General features: G+C 45.2%; 1 protein-coding gene across 3 annotated transcripts in view; it reads right to left on the minus strand.

The window, feature by feature from the left end:
* Positions 1-7312: 7312 nt before the first annotated feature.
* Positions 7313-19240, minus strand: part of MCCC1 (methylcrotonyl-CoA carboxylase subunit 1) — a 31113-nt gene continuing 19185 nt past the window's right edge. For 2 of the 3 annotated variants that reach the window (XM_066620223.1, XM_066620225.1), the window contains 5 exons: positions 17370-17419; positions 15997-16134; positions 14686-14793; positions 12575-12646; positions 7313-9544 (listed from right to left, as the gene is read on the minus strand). In XM_066620223.1, coding sequence (XP_066476320.1) covers positions 9425-9544; positions 12575-12646; positions 14686-14793; positions 15997-16134; positions 17370-17419 — 488 coding nt within the window. In that variant the 3' untranslated portion in view covers positions 7313-9424. The remainder of the gene's footprint in view (positions 9545-12574; positions 12647-14685; positions 14794-15996; positions 16135-17369; positions 17420-19240) is intronic. The other variant, XM_066620224.1, reaches the window with a different exon arrangement.

A 19240-nucleotide genomic window follows, 5' to 3' on the forward strand; every position in this document is an offset into this window, starting at 1 on the left:
GCCGCCGGCCCGCCCGCTCATGCGCACTGCGGAGGGGCCGCCCCGGGCCCGGCCGGCGTGAGGGACCGCGCGGCCCTCGCCGGGCTCCACCGCACGCGCACCCGCGGGGCCTGTGGGGGGGGGGCAGGCGCCCCGAGCCCCCTCGCCTAGCTCGGGCCCAGGCGCCCCGCTCTCGTCCGCGGCTGACTCCCAGGTCGCTGTGCAAGGCTTGTGGCCTGATGGCAAGCTGCAGGTCTACTCGGAAGGAAGGCCCATTGCAGCCCATAGGGCTTGCTCCCAGGGAAGTGTGGGCAGCCCAAGCCTATGCAGGTCCACTCGGAAAGAAGGCCAATTACAAGCAATGGGGCTTACACCCAGGCCACTGCGGACAGGCTTGGAGCCTGACAGCCCAATCCTATGCAGGTCTACTCAGAAGTAAGTTCCATTACAAGCAATGGGACTTACTCCCAGGTCACTACGGACAGGCTTGGAGCCTTAGGCAGAAGCCAATGCAGGTCTACTCAGAAGTAAGCTGCATTACAAGCAATGGGGCTTACTCCCAGGTAAGTGTGGATGGGATTGCAGCCTTAGGACACAATCCTGTCTATGTCTGCTCAGAAGTAAGTTCCATTACGACCCATTGGACTTACTCTCAGGTCACTGTGGTCAGACTTGGAGCTTGACAGCCCAATCCTACCCAGGTCTACTCTGAAGGAAGTCCTATTGTAGCCCATGGAGCTTACTCCCAGGGAAGGGTGGATAGGCTTGAAGCCTGACAGCCCAATCCTACCCAGGTCTACTCGAAAGGAAGTCCCATTGCAGCCCATGGGGCTTACTCCAAGGGAGGTGTGGCTAGACTTGAAGCCTGACAGCCCAATCCTACCCAGGTCTACTCAGAAGGAAGTCCCATTGCAGCCCATAGGGCTTACTCCCAGGTGAGTGTGGATGGGATTGCAACCTCAAGACACAATTCTGTCAGAAGTAAGTTCTATTCTCGTCAATGGAGCTCACACCCAGATCAGCATGGATAGAATTGTAGCTTTAGAACCCAATCTATGCATGTCTTTTCAGAAGTAAGCCCCCTTACAACCAATGGGGCTTACTCCCAGGTAAGTGTGGATGGGATTGCAGCCTTAGGATACAAGCCTATGTATTTCTACTCAGAAGTAAGTCCCATTCTAGTCAGTGGGGCTTACTCCCAGATAAGTGTTAACTGTAGCCTATGTCAAGTTAAACCCAGCCCTCCTGGGGCTCATTTCTCACCTCCCAGGGAAGGGATGGGTGCAAACCCCCCCTCCAAGGTCAAGGGGGTCACTTCACTGCTGTTTAAGACCATTTCCCTGGGGGGAGTGGAGGGTCCTAGGCACTTTGGGTAGGCACCTATAGGTGCACATGTTGTACTTTAGGAAGATCATTCAGAGGAGAGATCGGGCATCCTTGTCAGTAGCATAGCTAGAGGAGCTGGAGGAGGTATAAAGCACTAAGTTTTGCAAGGCACCTCACCAGGGCATGCAAGTGACCTCTCCCCTTCCCCTATGGATCGATTCCATGAGGTTTGCTCTCTGTTTTGCTCTAGCAACCTAGAATGGCTCTGGAGGGGGAGGGGCCCCTTGCATGCCATGGTGAGGCTTCCTGCAAAACTTAATGCTTTGCACCCCCTCTAGCTACACTACTGATCCCTGTAGGGAGCCCACCTGACAGCACACAGGCATTTGAGAAGAGGTCATCAGAAAGCCCATTTGGAGTAGTAAGTAGCGTGTTGGACTTCTGTTCTGGATCTGTTTTGAAACTGCCCTCACTTATTTTATTTCACCCTGTTTTATTCCTGCCCTTCCATTCCCATAGGAACTAACAGGGTAATTGACAACATTATTCTAAATACAGCATAGCAGCATTTCTCAGATGTTTGGTTCACATATAACTGGTGATGATGTCATTGCCAGAGACTTCTGGATTGGGAGGCTGCACATAATGCAACAAACACTGGGAAGAGGTTCAGGTCATGGAGGGCTTTTTCAAGCATGCAAAAAGTGCACACTGGAGTTCTTCAGGCAGAGCTAAGCCTCCTACTGCTGCTTGCCGCATTGCTGAGCTTGTTGCCAGGCAGCAGTGGTCTGGGGGTGAGTACCACTGGACACCACCTCAAGTACCACTGATGGTACAAGTATATACCAATTAAAGTCCACACAATGTAATCAAAATATCAGACATGCATAACTAACAAAAAGCCACCCAGAACAGGTGCCTCTCTCTTCTCCAAATGCTTCAAAATGTCCAAAGACAGCTAGAATTCCAGAACTTGGGTGCTGCCACCCAAAAGGCCCTAACCCACATTCCCACCAACCATATCTCTCAGGGCATGGTATCCAAAGCAGGGGCCCTAATCAGGTGCAGATTCATTGGGGGAGAAGGTACATCTTCACATATGCAGGGAACAAGCCATATAGGGCTCAGTCTAAAGATAATAACCAGTGCTGTGAATTGGGCACAGAAACTTGCTAATAACCAGTGCAGATGGAAAGGCACAGGACAAATACACTCAGATACAAATACAACAGGCCTCAGAAAGGACCTGGGGGTGCCACATTTTGAAACTGCTTAAGACTAACTACCATTATCAAAGTAGAGTGCAGTGCAGTGCAGTGATCCGAACATGATGAGAATAAGGCATGGATCACTGTGACAAGACCTTCCTTCTTCAGGAAATGGCACATCAGTCAAAGCTAGGCAAATGCACTCCTCGCCTGTGCTGAAACCTGGTTCTCAAAGGTCAAAGTAAAGTTCAGAAATACTTCCAAACTGCAAGCCTGTTCCTTCAAGGGGACTGCCACCCCATCCAGAACAGGCAGCAACCCCAGAACTAAGGACCCAATCCTTGTTTTCTAATGCAGGTGCAGCTGTGCCAAAGAGGCATGCACTACATCCTGTGGTGGGGAAGCAGTCACTGAGTCCTCAAGATATGGGAGCATTTGTTCCTTTACCTCAGGGCTGCATTGCAGCTGCACTGGTGCTGGAAAGTTGCGTAGGATTGGGCCCTCAACCAGCTATCCTGCTAACCAACAGCACCTTCATCTTGCCTTGATTAAATTTCAGTTTATTAACCTACATCCAGTTGTTCACTTCAGTCAGGGACCAGTTGAACATCCACAGCCTCCCTAGTATCAGATGGAAAGAAGAGGTAGAACTGGGGGCCATCTGCCTGTTGATGGCACTAATCTCCAGACAACTCCCAACAGCTTCATATGTATATTGAAGAGTGGGGGGATAAGTTATTTTTATTGTTTGTGTTTTAAATTGTTATATTGTACACTGCTTTGCTCTTCAGGAAAAAGCAGGGTATACATCTTCTAAATAAATGAATTTGGAAACCTGGAATATATAATATTTCCTATTAAATGAATGTTTTAAGAAATAAATTCAGGATGCCTTTGTGTTGGAAATGACCCTGTTTTGAAAGATGAATTGGTGTGGGTTTCAGTGGAGCACTGGCAGCTTCTGGGGTTCTGGTTTATGTTGCTAGAGAGGAGCAAGTGATGATTGCACCTTGAAATGCAAATTATCTACTAGCTGTGGGTACTTGGTGAGAAGAAAAACTGCCTTTTGAATTCATCAGAGTTATTTGCTCCTCTGAACTAATACATCCATACAGCCTGCAAATCCATGGGCCTCCCAATCCCAGTTCCACCATGTCATCATAGGGCAAATTGTGACCTAAGATTAAAGTTATAACTGATTAGTGTAATCGAAGCTCATAGCCCTTTTAAAATACAGAGGATAAGCCTGACACATTTTCTCTTCCTGTTTCCTCCTCTCTTAAGAGTGTTTTTAAATGGCAATTGGCTTAGGACACACATCTAAAGGTTAGAAGGTGTGTAGGTCACTGTTGAGGGTGTTCCCTCTTAATTTCATCCAGTTTGTGCTGCTACTGAGCCTGACACAGTTTTCCCTGAATGCTGCAAGGCATTGTTACCCAATTATCCTTTTGTTATGAACAGATTCCAGGAGGCAAAGTCACTGTGAATGAAACAGGGCAAGGGCAGCAGGTGTTTGTTTTTAATGGTATATTATTTATTTGTTAAAGCTGAATCCTGCCTTTCTTTCAAAGAGCTCACAACAGCTTGTTAGCCTCACAGGTTTTATGTTCAGCAGAGTGATAAGTGACTTGACTAAGGTTACCTAGTGATGTCCCTAGGAAAGTTGGTATTTTAGCCCTCATTTGATGTTGCCATATCTCAGCCCAGCACTCCAGCCACTGACACATACAGGCGTACTAGCTGGTGCTCAAAGACTCCAAGGTGGGCCAGACATGGAAGATACCTTGGTTCAAATCCCAATACAGGCATAACAAGCCTGAGGACTGCCTGTTACCCTACATTTTTCCATTTCTATTTTATTATCCCTGAGTGCTCAACAACAGCCATCTACATACTGCCCTACACAACCATTGCCACAAAAACTTAACAAGGCATCCCCAAGAAGCAAGAATAGGGACAAAAGAAGGACTGTTAAGTTCTGGAACTAGAATATACTAACAGTGCAATCCTATGCACACATTCCTGGGAGCTCACTGAACCCAAGAGGTCCTACTTCTGGGTAAATATGTATAGAATTGTGCTGCAAGTTACTAAACTTCATGCAAAATTTGTCTACCCACTTATGGTATGTAAGTATTTGTTCTTCCTCATACACCATACTCTAGAATTGGGGGTCAGGAATGAGGACAGTGGGAAAGAGTGAGACTGAGGTCAAGAAAATGAAAGCATGAAGGTCTGGTGCTAGAAGAATGGAAGAAAGTTTGGGGTTTGTATCCACAGGCTTAACTCAGGCAACAGAAAGACTGGACCATCTTGGAGATTCACAAGAGGCCATGCATCGTTTTATTTTGGAAGGTAATTAAAGGTTAGGAAGCATCAAGGAAACCTGGGACAGAGAGAGAGAGAGATTGATTTGGTGCCTTACCTTCCTCTGCAGGTAGTTACAAGCATCACTGGTTTGGCCAGAGGTGCAAACCAAAGGGTTCTTTTCCTGAGTGCCATGTTGGTCCTGCTCTCCGGAGCTGTCACTGGCAGAGGGACAATGTGGTGGCAGCAGCCACAGCCCAAAAGAGCCTCATCTCACCCAGGATTTATGGGGTCTATTACACCCCAAAAGTAACTAGACAGCACTCACCCCCCCCCCCCCCCGCAAATGACCTCTCATCTGTAGAGGGCTTGTGGTTGCTGTGTGCTTTCTTGGCTGAGATGGGGGAGTGGAAGGAGATGCACAGCACAATGTTTGGTTTGGTGAGGAAACTGCCCTCCCAGACTCTACCTTCCAGGGGCAGGAGAATTTCCCCAGTGCAGGTTACACCAAAGGGAAGAGGCAAGGACAAGACCCTCCCTCCTTTTTGTCATCCTCCTAAGTCCTGTGAGGGGGGGCGGGGAAGTTGGGTGTTGAGGCCTGCTGGTGCCACCCAAGCATGAGTAGGGCAACACAGAGCAGGTCTTTCCCCTCATCATTTGGGGGGTTTAATGGGAGTGAGAGCCTGTCCCCTTTGTCATAATCTGACTCAAGAAGAAACCAAAAAATTCTGAAGCCCTGTGAGAGGGGGAGGAGGTAGTGTGATGGGAAAGGTGGTTGCTGGGATTGGGTCCTGCTGACATAGGTCTGGGTGGGAGTCATGCCTTGGTGACATCAAGATTCAAACTACTGTAGTATGCTCTACATAAGGCTGTCCTTGAAGACTGTTCAGAAACTACAATTAGCAAAGAACATGGCAGCTTGGTCAGTCTCTGGAGCTCAGACCATAGCTCCCTGCAGCTACACTGGCTTCCAGTTCATTTCCAGTCACAATTCAACATGGTTTTGGAGCCAGGATACTTGATATGCCTTCTTCCATATGACCTTGCTCATCCTGAGGTCATCTGACCCTGCTGCAAATCCCACCTTTGGCTGAAGCCAGATTGGCAGCGACAGGGAGGTAGGGCATTCTCCGTGGCAGCACTATTATTGTGGAAGTCCATCCCAGTTAAGAATTCTGTCTGTTAGCCTTCTGGGGTCTTCCCAGACCTTTGAACTGTATACCAACATGCCAGCCTCCTCAGTCCTTCTTGCTTGCCCTGCCTTATGCCTTGATTGGTCGTTTTGTTCAGACTGGGAAAAATAAGTCTCCAGGCTACCGCCTGCTAGTGCCATAGTGGCTGTGCCTGGCTACTCATTGCTTTGTTCAAAAACTGCACTCCCCCTCTTTTACCTGCCCTGACCTATCAGGATTCACCTTCCGATACTTAGAAGCCCCATGATTACATTTGGCTTTCCTGGCCAGCATGTGTGTATGCCTCCTGAACTGGCACCAACCTTGTAGGAGCTGCACTAATGCACCCCCCAAGCTCTCAGCCACACTGGGCTGCCTCAGGGCTGAGATCACTAAGTTACCCAGAAGCTTTGACCCTCCTAATAAGTACAAATATTTGGCTTTTGACTGCTTATATATGGCCCATGTGTGGAGAGGCACACTGTAACTTCTCCCCCTCCAGTTCTATTTTTAACTAGAACAGAGCGAGAGCCCAGAGATCTACCTCCAAACATCCTAAGAACACTTATAGGAGTGTTTCCCCTTTCCCACCCTTGAATTATCAGTCAAAGCAGCTGAACATTCCATGACTTAGGCAGTTTGTCTGCAACCAATTCCAACATCCACCTCCCTCTCCACAATTCTGCATCTCTGCAACACTGCCACCCTTCATTCGCGCCCCCCCCCCCAAACTGGCCTCAGAGCCTAACCCTCTCATATAACTCCTGGAATCCCAGGACAAGTGGGACAACAGACACTGTTATTCCTCTCCCCCCACTGAGTGGCTCCAGTTCCTGTCAGTTTCAGTTATTGAGGCTATGTCACTTTCATGCATTTCTTCCAACTTCTTGCTTCTGTAATTAACTCCCTAGATAAACTGCATTTGTTTCACTTAATCCAAAGTTCTGGTTCTCTTTTTTCTCCAGGACCAGGTTGGAAGGTGGGTGTGCAATGGCCAACAGTTCACGGTCACTATCATTCTTACTTTGGGATACATGTGCATGGTGGAAGCAGACAGAAGGGGCCATGCCTGACAGCCAGCATCCACTTCCAGTCTTTGTTGACCCGAAACAGAATTTAAAACTAGACAAGAGCTCCTGCTGCTCCCACCTAAGGTCAAGAGAAACCAGATGAGAGGCAGCTGCTTTCGAGAAACCTCTCTCCAAGTATAATATAGAGCCCCCACATCCCTGGGAACCACCCTTAAAAGCCAGGCAGTAGTGAAAGATGCAGTCTAAGAAGGTAGGGTACCCTAGCTCTTTGAGTGAACTGAGAACAAGCTGGTAAAACAGTAAAATAAAGGAATTTTATTAAAAGGGGTTGAAACTACACCAAAGCAAGGGGAAGGAAAAGGTCAGATTTAAGCAGTAGGCATCAATAGGGGCACCAGATGAACAGATTCGGGCAGAAAGCTGGTTAAAAGTCAGGAAGAAAACACACACACTAACCTGGCTTACTGGGACCTTTTCCTACCCCAAATATTCAGGCTAGTTCAAAATCTTGGTCCTTACACCCATGCCTAGCCAGGAAGGTAGGCAACTACTACCAATGCTCAAATAAACAAACAGGACAAACACAAAAGAGCGTGCGAGACCCTGCTTTTTACAACACGTGGGTATTAACCAAATTTCACCTGTGCACTGGATCCTGGGGGGTGCGCGGGTGTCACCTGAACCCCTGACCTTCCTACTCTTGGAAATCAGATGAATTTCTCAGTCTACTGAGCTGGCTCAAAGTGGAGTTCTTTTTGACCAGTCAGTCTGAGGGAGGAGGCCAAAAACAAAAAACAAGAGCAAACACAACAATTGCATCTGACTGACTCAGCAGCCTTTTCAGGATACTGATGTCATCACAGGTGATTCCCTGGAAGGTTCAGACAAGAGGGTGTGTGTTGATGTGTGTCCTGGAGCAGTTGGGGTAACATTATATGTTTGGGGCTGATGTGGCAACAAATCAATGTACTTCAGGGACTGATTACCCATCACTTTATTTAAATTTTGTTTTGAAAAAGTGTGCATCCCACTTTTTTGGAGACTGAGTCAAATTACCTCACCATCATGTGCCACATTTGTTTTTGGCATACAGGAAATCAAAAGCCATGAAAAGAACTTTCACTCTTGTACGATAGGCAACACTCTGCCATTCTGTATCTGTCATTCTTTTTATCCATATCCTACTGTGGTGGATAAGGAGCATAAAAGAGCTCCAATACAGAGGAGATCTGCACATCTCAGGTAAAGTAAGGTAGTGTGGGAAAACAACATCTGTATTCATATGTCCACCTGGATTTACGCTCACAACGTGCAAAATATGTGCAAAGACCTTTCCAGGATCAGAGTAAAGGCCGATTGAGACATGAACACAAATGATGTGAAAATAATCTGAATTTCAATGCTTGCTTTTTAACATATTCTATAAAGTGGAGCTCTTCCTACATCAGAAATCTTCATGATCAAATAACTGCACTTGGCAATGGAGATTCCGGCTCAGTTTAGTACAGCAGTAAGCAGCACAAAAGCTACAACTTGCTGTTTCCATCAACAGCTCTCAAAATAATTAAGGTAATTCATTTTCACAAAACAGGCCTTCAAGGCAATGAAGTATCCCCACAGTCACTTTACAGGCAAACAAAGTTCTCAGCGCAGAGGACAGGGAACAGGATCCTGTGTCTCTAGGTGTCATTAGTTTTCATTAGTCACTTCAACTGAACTTTTACTAAGGCAAATGCCCCACCTGTGCTTGGTTTGCTGCTTTCTGTCTCCACTATGCCAACTTTCATGCAAGCCCTGCTTCATCATTCATAATACCCATCCTGCAAATCCAGCAGCTATTATACTAGCAAATGAGGCACTGGAAGCACAAACTGTGCAAAAAAGCTCTCCCTTCTGTTGACGTCTCGGTGGCAACTGAAACACATATCTTCAGGGCAAGTTCATCGGCAAGCCACTGGGATCCAAGGATCAACTTAGAGCCAGGTTCTCATATGCATGTTTGTCACTCACTGACCATAGCATGAAGTGAGGACTTGTGATTAGTTCATGATGGTCCATTTCTTACATACAACAGACAGAACTTTCATATTGTTCCATGTCAACTCAGATACCACCCTTTTCAGTGGAGAGGGTATAGCTTCAACTCATCACTTGCTTAAGAGATAAGAGACCATGTGCATCACTTGGAACTGTGAACCACTCCTTAGAGTTCATGCCTTTCATTCGAGTTCAGCAAACACCAGATTACATGGGTAGTTGGCTGAAGCTGTGAAAACAAAATATCTGAACACTACAGAGGAAACAAATTCATTTAAGTAGTAATTGGTTCAATGAATAATGCAACAAAATTGCTTTCTTAAGAAAAAAGGAATCAAAATGCACCACCTTTATTCATAGGGAATTATTCTGATTCAGAGACTTCCTCAATTAATTCGACTAGTGGAGCATGTCTATTGGCCTGGGATCCTTCTTGATAATGAACCTTCTTTATTATTCCTGCCTTTGGAGCCCGTATGGTATGCTGCAGAGAGAGAAACACATACTAAGTCAGTTATGATTTTCCTAAAATCACCATATATCAATTCAGAACTCCTGGGCATATATGATGGTAAGTGTCCTAGACAGAATAGTAGAGGCTCAAAGGAAAGCATTAAGGTTTTCAAAACAGAAATTGTAATTAATTTTTTGTTTTCTAAAACGTCCAAGTCGAATAATGTACTTGGGTGAAACTCTTAATATAGTTACTAGACTTTGTCAAGCTAGTAACCTAATTTGTTAGGTAGGTCAGATGGGGAGGTGCCCCAATACTTGCTCTCACCCTGACAAATGGTGACATCATCTGTTGATAAGAAAGCAATGACCCAGGTGCTTCCACTCCTCCCTCCCCTAGTAGCCCTGGTAGTTCTTCTGGAGATACAAGGGCAAGATATTTTATTAATTATGTAATTTTTTCTACGACTAATGGTTTTTATTGCTGTTTGACTTTTAACGTGGTGTTTTATGTATTTTATTGTCTTATGTATTTTAATGTATACTGTCTGTAGTGATCCATCTTGGGCGCCCTTTGGGGAGAAATCGGGATATAAATTGAGTAAATAAATAAAACTTTTAAAAAATTAATAGTTTTGCTTGCATGCAATGCTAACATAACACTGATCAACAGCAGGGTGGGTCGCAAGGGAAGGGAGAATGCCACCTTTCTATGAGAATGCCAATGATTTTGTTGTAACAAATGAACACCTCCTCTCATAAGCCACATCACATCATCGGCTGGAGGGGGGAGTGGTGCTCAATCTAATTTAAAGTGTTTCCCCTCCCAACAGACCATGGCCACGATCATGTTTCTCAACTCCTCACAAACTTTCAAAGGTTTACCACTGAAAAACTATTAATAAAAAACTTCTAGCCCATCCTTCCCCCTTTGAGTGATTGCTTTCAATACCAATTTTAAAACACAGTTAAAACAGTACAATACAGAAATACAACAGACAGCAATAACACGCACAAATCACGGAGACAGAACAAGTTAAGCAAGTTCAATAAACTCTTCTTCAAATATCCAGCTCTTCAGCCACCAGCAAAACAAGAGCAAGAACAGAGACAGGCACTCTCGAGTGAGGCAGGGAATTCCATATGTTGGGGGGCTGCCACCAAAAAGACCCTTTTACACACCACTGCCAACTGAGCTTCAGATAATGGCAGGACGCAGAATAGAGCCTCCCTCCCTGTTCTTAATGGACAGCTTCGTTGGAAGGTGGTCCTTCAGGTATCCAGGACCCAAGCTGTGCAGGGATTTAAAGCACTTTGAATTTCGTCTGAAAACAAACTGATAGCCAATGCGGCTGAAACAACCAACCACAACTGGCAAATCAGGACTGAATCATCCGGCACCAGTCAACAGTTCAGCTGCATTTTGTAGCAGCTGAAGTTTCCGATGGGTCTCCTTCAAGGGCAGCCCCAAACAGGGCATGCTGCAGTTATGCAGTGATGTGCATCACCAAAGCCAGATCTCTCCAAGACAGGAATGGGCACAACTGGCACATCAGCTGAAGCCTGGCAAAAATCACTTGCCACCTGGACACTCAGGAGAACATTTGTCTTGTCCAAATTTATTTCACATCATATTAAAGAAGTTTTCTTTTCTACAGAGTGCCTCGTATTTTAAAATTATTTCACGGGGAAGTGGGAGAGACAACTTTAATGGGCCAGAACTTTAATTATTATTATTAATTATTATTAACAGTATTTATATACCGCTTTTCAACTAAAAGTTCACAAAGTGGTTTACAGAGAAAAATCAAATAACTAAATGGCTCCCTGTCCCAAAAGGGCACACAATCTAAAAAGATGCAAAAGAATACCAGCAGACAGCCACTACAACAGACACAGCTGGGGTCAGGTGGGCCAGTTACTCTCCCCCTGCAAAAAAAAGAGGAGCACCCACTTGAAAAAATTGCCTCTTACCCAATTAGCAGGGGTTTAATGATATGCAGATGCTTCAATCACCAAATTTCTAAGCTTCTTGCCACCATTCTTGAGCCTGAACTGAGTGCTTAGAGGCTACTGAAACCAGAGTGCAAGTCAAACAAAATTATGCAAATTGGTGAATCCAAAGCTGGCACAATGGACAATTCACGGATCAGAAAAAGATCTGTTAGCATTAAGTTGGACTATAACAGCTTCTGGCACAGCACTCCTTCATTTACACTACCAAAAATTCAAAGTGCTGGGTGCATTTCAGTATTGATCAGTAGGCCAAACTAAACGGAACTGTTCATAAAATAACTGTTTGGGGTTATTATTAAGAAATCCACCAAGCCCTAAACATGATATACCCTGCAAATGTTTATGTTAATTACCAGGAGCACTACAAAGAAAGAAAGTGCAGCAATTTACAGAGAGGCTTGTTGCATGCTAGACAGAGCAGGTCCAGTTTGCAGAGAACTACCAAAAAAATGGCAAGGGGGAAGAATAATTACTATATCAGCGTTTCTCAACGTTTATCCTCCACTGTACCACTTTGCATGGTCCACCTATTCAAAGTATCACCAGAAGTAAATGGCAACGACATCACGCCAGTTGCGACACGAAAAACTCCAGTAAGAGGCTCAGGGTGGATGGGAGGGCTTTTTTTGAGTGCAGAAAAGTCTGCTTTGGAGCTCTGCCAGGCGAACCAAGACGAACCAACCAACATGTCACATTGTGTTGCAGGGATCCAGGGGTCCTGTGCGTACCACTAGAGACAACGTCAAGTATCACCAGTGGCACCTGTACCACTGGATGAGAAACACTGCTCTCTATTATAAAAGGATCATCTTGTATGCAAATACAGCTGATGATTTGCTCCTGAGGAAGTATTAGAACGTTCTGTTATAGAGAGAAATGATCTGTGCCAATAAAAACAGCATAATCTGCAAACATCTAGTCAGTTAACATATTATTTCTGCAACAGTTATAGGCACAATATGCTAAGAAACCAGATTAAAAAAAACCATATGGGAACACCGTACTTTTGTCCCTTCTATGACTAAGGTGCTGCAACAAAACTTACCTCCATTTTCATAGCTATCATGACCATGAGTGGGTCTCCAGCCTGGATTTTATCACCAGCTTTCACAAACACCTACAAATTGAAAAAGCACGTGTGAACTAAATCTGGGTGCTAACACTGCTACAGCGCAAACATCACTGGGATGGTGTGTGATGGTGTTTTTTGGACAGGCCTAAAAAAATGCAAAAAGAACAACAAGATTTCTTGCGCAAAGCTGAACAAAGAAAACATTTTCTGGGTTTGCTTTTGGAGCCAGTTTCCTGAGCAGGAGGGTATTTTTAGGCACAGATGTCAGGGAGATAGCATTGGCTGAGGTTCCCTGTGGCATACCCACCACAGAGACACATTTTCAGTCATATAATATGTGAAGGGGCCTGAAGAATTTACACTGGCTTATTTTACCTCCCAATACAAATACCCCTCCATACGAATACTTAACATTTCTTAAGCACTAACAGTGTGTTAAGAGCTGAACATAAAGCCAGTTTGCACCATCAGCAGAATTACAAAGGTAAAGGTTTTCTGGCCTGCACTGTTTTAAGTTGCAGAGAGGTGAAGTCTGATTACTCCCCCCACTGAACACCACCTTCCTTGCACACAGAAAATGAGCTTGTCAAGGACAAGGGTTCCATTCTCCACTTCTTTAAAACTCAAGACTCATGGGGAAGCATTCAACCACAGCCTCACAAGCTGCAGCTTGAAACAGTACAGTTCATTAAAGGCTTTAGCAAGGGTTTCTGCTGCTTGCGAACACTGGCCCACAGGAGTTATATGGTCTGTGGCCAAAGGGTTTACAATCTTGGAGAACAGATGGTTGAGAACAGGGAGATTGAGAATTTGTAGTAAGGACAAGGATATTAGAGTCAGAAGGGGATGGAGGAACAATCTGGTGAGAAGTGATTTGCAAATGGAATTTAGGAATTCTTCCCTCCACCCACAGAATATGCTAGGAGAGGAGAAGGGCCACACTCAACTCTCCATCAATGCTACTGCCAATGTGCCCATTGGCCGTGCTCCCTAGTGGTCAATCATTAGTACAAAAGGAATGCAATACTGTTTCCCCTCCATATATTCGGTGTAACCAATTTTATATGTTCAGCTCTGGAACTTCAGTTCCAGTTCAGGAACTTTGGGGTTATCTGAGCCTTATTAGCTTTCCTCAGTGATCAGCATTCCCTAAAAGAAAGCTTGTCTTCTTCCAAGATTAATCTTCCCCTGCAATTTGCAGCCTTTGTAGAATGTGGGTATTGTTATCCATGGTTCACACGGAGCATGAGGGAGGTAAAAAAGGCCTGACCAGCACATGAATTGAAAATGTGCTCTAGAACCACACCTCGGAATACTCTGAAACATGCTAAGGCTATTCAGTAGAAGAAGAAAATCAAAGAGGTTTAAATGCTACTACTATAAGAAGTGGCTAAAGGTAACCTAGGTAGCAATCTGTCAAAGACAACAATGCTCTAGTGCAGTGTCTCAAACTGCTGCGTTGTGACCCACCAGATGGAGAACCACTGCCCCTTCCCTTTTAAGGGGTAGGGGCAGGGGGAACGCAGCAACACGATCCCCAGGATCACACTGATGCGGGAGAAGAGGGCTTTTTTCTAACGTGCCTTACCTGCTGCCAGGGTCTGGAGGGGTGCAGGGAGGCCCATGGAGCCCTCTGCAGGGCTCCCTGCAGCCTACAGAAAGTAAAAAAAGCAATTGTGAAACCGGAAGTGGGTTGCAATCACTTTTTTTACTTTCTACAAGCTGCGGGGAGCCCTGCAGAGGTTTCCAAGGGGCTCCCCACACCTCTTGGACCCCAGCAGCAGGTAAGGCATGTTAGAAAAAAAGCTCCCTCTTTTGCCACAGCATCGCGATCCTAGGGCTTGCGTCACTGCTTCCCCCCCACCCTCACAAAAAATTTGCCCTGGTCCTCAAACTCCCAGGGAGAGTAAGCAGGGCAAGCAAGTAACCAAAGTAAATGAGACAAAACTTGGTGTGTGTTCAGTCCTTGTAAGTTTGCTTTGGCAGCAGAGGTGGTACATAAAGACTAACCAAAAATTGGCAAATCTGGCTTCCCAGTTCTGTAGGAAATCCTGTATTGCTCACATCTGAATTTGCCAAATTACCTTTTCTATCGTCCCTGTCATGGGGGCCACGGCTCCACCCTGATCTCCAGCTGTACTCACTCCAGATAAGTATTTGGGCACCGGAAGACCAATCTGCTCACTACCTTCCTAGAGAAAACAAAATCAATAATGAGCAAGTGAACACCACAAGACTTCACAACTGGTACAAACCTATGTTTTCCACAGTCTGTGATGCCACATGCTAATACACAATTGAGTGATATGTGACAATCATCATCAACCATTTTAATTCCCTTTAATTGCTCTTGCTGAGGAATAAAACAGAACCAACCAATCTCCAAGAGTCTTCCAAGAGCACTACAATATTATTTTTTATATAAATAAGTCTGCCATTGTAATGCAAAACATGCCACAGGAATTTGTTACATTAATTCACATTTCCAAGCCTACCTAGACTTATGTACCCCTGAGCTACAGAAGCATTAAAGGAGAGCCCGTACATCTTCTGCAAAGGAGACAAATTCTTATGCAGACTCAGGATAGCATGAAGAAACTGGAGAAGCAGGGAGAGATGTCAGCAACCCGCTTATATTTTGATAACTCCATTATAAAGTTGTGGTTACCTGCCTTAGGTCTTTAGAAAGAGATTTTGAGCCCATCCTATCACTTGCTGTGAATGCATTCTAAATACAGGTCGTGCCTCGTTATCCACTGGGGTTGTGTTCCGGAACTCCAAGTGGATTAAAAAAAACCAGTGGATACCAAACCAGTGGAAAAATAGCTTTAAAGACCCACTTCCAGGTTTCTTGCTCCTCTATTCTTGCCTTAGAATGCATTGGTATAGATAGACACTATACCACAATCAGCCACTAGATGGGGTAAATAATTGAACAAAATTATAAATATTTAACAGCAGGAAGGTAGGAAATTGGATTTTGGTGCTGTTTTTCCTTGTTACAAGGCATTTAAAAGCGGACCTCGTTATCAGTGGTAAGTCAAATCAGGGGATACCAAGGTTACCTGTATTACAATTTTGTTCCAGGAAAGCTCTCATAAATATCTACCTATACAGGGTATCCTTTGAGATTTTATCACTTGCACTGTCTCCCCATTCCAGCCGCAATACATTCACACTGCTTCAGCCAGCTAACTAGTCTCCACTAATTAAAGCCATATATTTACATGTTACAATAAACTTATGAACTGCTTACAGTAAGAGAGGGTCATACATTCAATTCTGCCCTCCTAAACATAAAGACATTTATCCAAATCCATTTCCATTTGTCTTTTAAAAATTAATTTCCATGACTGAGTATTTTATTCTCCAGACAAACGAAACAGAAATTTTACCAGTGAAAAGAGGTAAATGGCCTCATCCAACACCACCAACTTGGATTTATAAACAACGCCATTTATTGAACATCTGATGTAGTCTGAAGCACCAGTTCTTGAAATGTCCCCAGAAACTTGGAAAGAGTCATCCTGTATCTGAAAAACCATGTACAGGTTTTAATCCATTGGTCCGTGTATTGCTTTAGAGCAGGTAAGCTTGGGACACATGTTGCATTCGAAGCTGTAGCTGTACAACCCTGCAGGCATTCATACATGTACTCCCGATATGCACACACTGGCCAGGACCCAAAGAACTATGCAACTAGGACTTCTGTTTCTTAAACAGCTACTCCCCACACTGCCAGAAACTTAGTGTAATTTCTAAGCCAGTCTGCCATAAAACAAGATTTTGATGTTTCCACTTCTAAATTTCACACAAACACACAACCTGGTTAATGCCTCAACATATTGATATACTACACGTATGTGTACTGGAATCATGGAAGATCTGGTGAGGAGGTAGATGTGGTGTCAGCAGTGGTCCCTTTAAGGGTTAAGGCATGGACATTAAAGCATGGAGTGTGTTGCACAGCTGCAACCACTAGAGGCAATGAGGGCCCTCAGGCATAAAAGCACCCGATGAAGGGAGAGTTTGGTGTGAGTAGCAGAAGGAGGAAAGCTTTAGGAAGGAGACTGGATTAATGGTGAATGGACTTTGGAGACTGCTGGAGACACTGAGATTGGTGTTGGGCTGCCATGCCCAAGGCCTGCTGAAGATCAAAGGCAGGAGAGGGAGGAAGGAAGACCTCTGCAGGTTAAACAGGCAAGCTACCCTGGTGGTGGGGTCCAGCAGTGCTGCAAGGCTGAACTAGGGTCATTTTTAGGGAACGAAGGACAGCTAATTAGCTGAAAGTGGGCATAATTCTCTAGGCAGAGCTCGGCCTTGAAATCTGGCAGAACAGTATGCAAGCAGGCTCATTTCTTCTGCTGCGTAAGTCCTGCAGACACCCTACAAAAGGAAGCACTAAAGTGAAGTGCAAGAGAAACCTCAGCTCCTCTCTTTTGGGCAGGAGAAAGCACCACATCAAGAGCAATTTTTTTCTCCTTTGCCCCCACCCCACCTTGGGAAGTTGCAATTATTGTAGTGGGTCTGGCAAGATTCCAACAACAGAACCCACCCCACTGCTTCTATGGTAGAATCCCCCAGACTTTCACAGACAGACAGACAGACAGACAGACCCTTTTAGCTTGTGAGTACTGCTTCATTTCGTAGAAACTCCATTCTGGGGGAACAGGGTCAAATAATTAACGGCCAAGAGTCACATAGAGAAGCTAAGACCGCAGCGATGACCTCTGAAGTAATTCAAATTATATATGATAGAGAAGCTCACCTGCATGTCATATGACCCATCATGACGATAGGTTATAGTCATGTTTATTTCTGTTAATAAAAAGACAGGATACTTAGAAGACTTGAAGTAACCTATGCTACAAGCCTCATAATTATATGACAGTCCAATTGTGCCACATTTAAATCTTCACCTCTATTACCCCCGTTCTTCTCTCTGTTTTGCACAGCTTATGTTGTCAGCCCCCTCGTTTCTAAGCAAGCATGTATAGCAGGGGTGCTCAATAGGTGGATCGCGATCTACCGGTAGATCGCAAGGCAAAATGAGTAGATTGCGGAGTGCCGACCCCCCCTTCAGGTGCCTCTGGGAGGAAAGTGGGGCTTACTCAATACACCCCTGATGTATAGGATTGCACTGTAAGTCATGTTTAACAGGCTTACACCCAGGTAACTGTGTAAAGGATTGCAGCCTGATTTTCTTCCACAACCATCTCTCTGTCAAGAAGAATTTTCTGCTCTCTGTTCACCAGTTTTGTGGTTGGTCCATATGGAGATTGGAAACAGATAATACAGTGGGCTCTCAGTATTCATGGGGGATCTATTTTTAGATATTATCAGAGGTGGTTTGAAAGAGGGATCTCTATTCATCCCATTCCTGATAATAAACACAATATTTTATTAATAATCTAATCCTGGGCATAAACAGGTTTGGTAGATTTTGCGCTGCTTCAAAACCTTGCTTGACCAGAGATGACAGTGAAACAAAAGGAATACTTTATTATGCCAGGAGAAATGTTGCCTTTCTCAAATCATACAGTGGGCCCTACTTATTCATGGGTGCCGAACCTGCAGTAGGAGGGCCTCAGAGTACTTTCCAGACGTGACCAGAAGTTCATTCCAGTTGCATCTGGGAGGTCAACCTCCCTGTGCCTCAGAAGGTCCCCCAGATGCTGGCCTTCCAGGAGCATTTAGGAGGCTTCTGAGGAGGCTGGGAGGCCACATGGACCTCTGGAGGGCTGAGCGTAGATAGGTATAATTATAGTGCCACGTGGACCCCCCCCCCCCGCCCCAGATTTCATTATCCATGGAATTTGGTATCTGTGGGGGTTCCTGGAACAAGGAAATTCACAACTATCTCCACTACCCAGACTTTCTTACAGATACAATTCCTCGGCAAATAGTGTACCATCCTTTCTCCAATAGTCACTTAAATACTTTTAACTTCTCCTCTCCTCTATCTTGTCCAACTAATGCAGGGGTCAGCAACCCATGGGCCCGATATGGCCTGCTATCTGAAGCCATCTGGCCTGCCAACCAAAGCCTGGCCCTCTGTGAACTGAGGCAGGCAGCTCTATTATTTCCCATCCAGCAAGCCACAACTGTAGGAGACTTTGTCTCGCAAGCCAAGCACTGTGTAGGTGACTTCCTGGTGCTTGGTAATTAAGAAGCTCGACAGCAATGTCATTGTCAAATGTCTGGCCCCTTTAAAGGGAAAGACTGCCGATCCTGATTTAATGCAAGTCCTCAGCAGCTCACTGAAAGTACAGTTGAGTGTTTGAATATGGATGTAATAGCACCTGCAGGACTGGGGGGCGGTGTGCTCTCTGGTTGCCTGAGACTCCTTTGCCTGCCCTCTAATGGTACCTGTAGGAGGGGTGCCCCTTTGTGCAACTTCCTTTCTCACACATATTTCTCTCCCACGCTCCTGGCCATCAAAGGGCAGCACGCAAGCCTGTTGCGTTCCATCCCCAATGGTAGGCTGCCATGGCTGATCAGTGTCCGCTCACACCCACACAAAGAGAAGTGCTAAAGATTTCTCTGTTCCCTAAGTTACAGAAGCCTCTGATAGCTCAGAAGATGTATACATTTGAGAAGTTTTTGAACCTTAACTGCCTCTGCTCCTGTGAGTGTTTA

Source organism: Tiliqua scincoides, chromosome 3 (assembly GCF_035046505.1).
Source record: "Tiliqua scincoides isolate rTilSci1 chromosome 3, rTilSci1.hap2, whole genome shotgun sequence".
NCBI lineage: Eukaryota > Metazoa > Chordata > Lepidosauria > Squamata > Scincidae > Tiliqua > Tiliqua scincoides.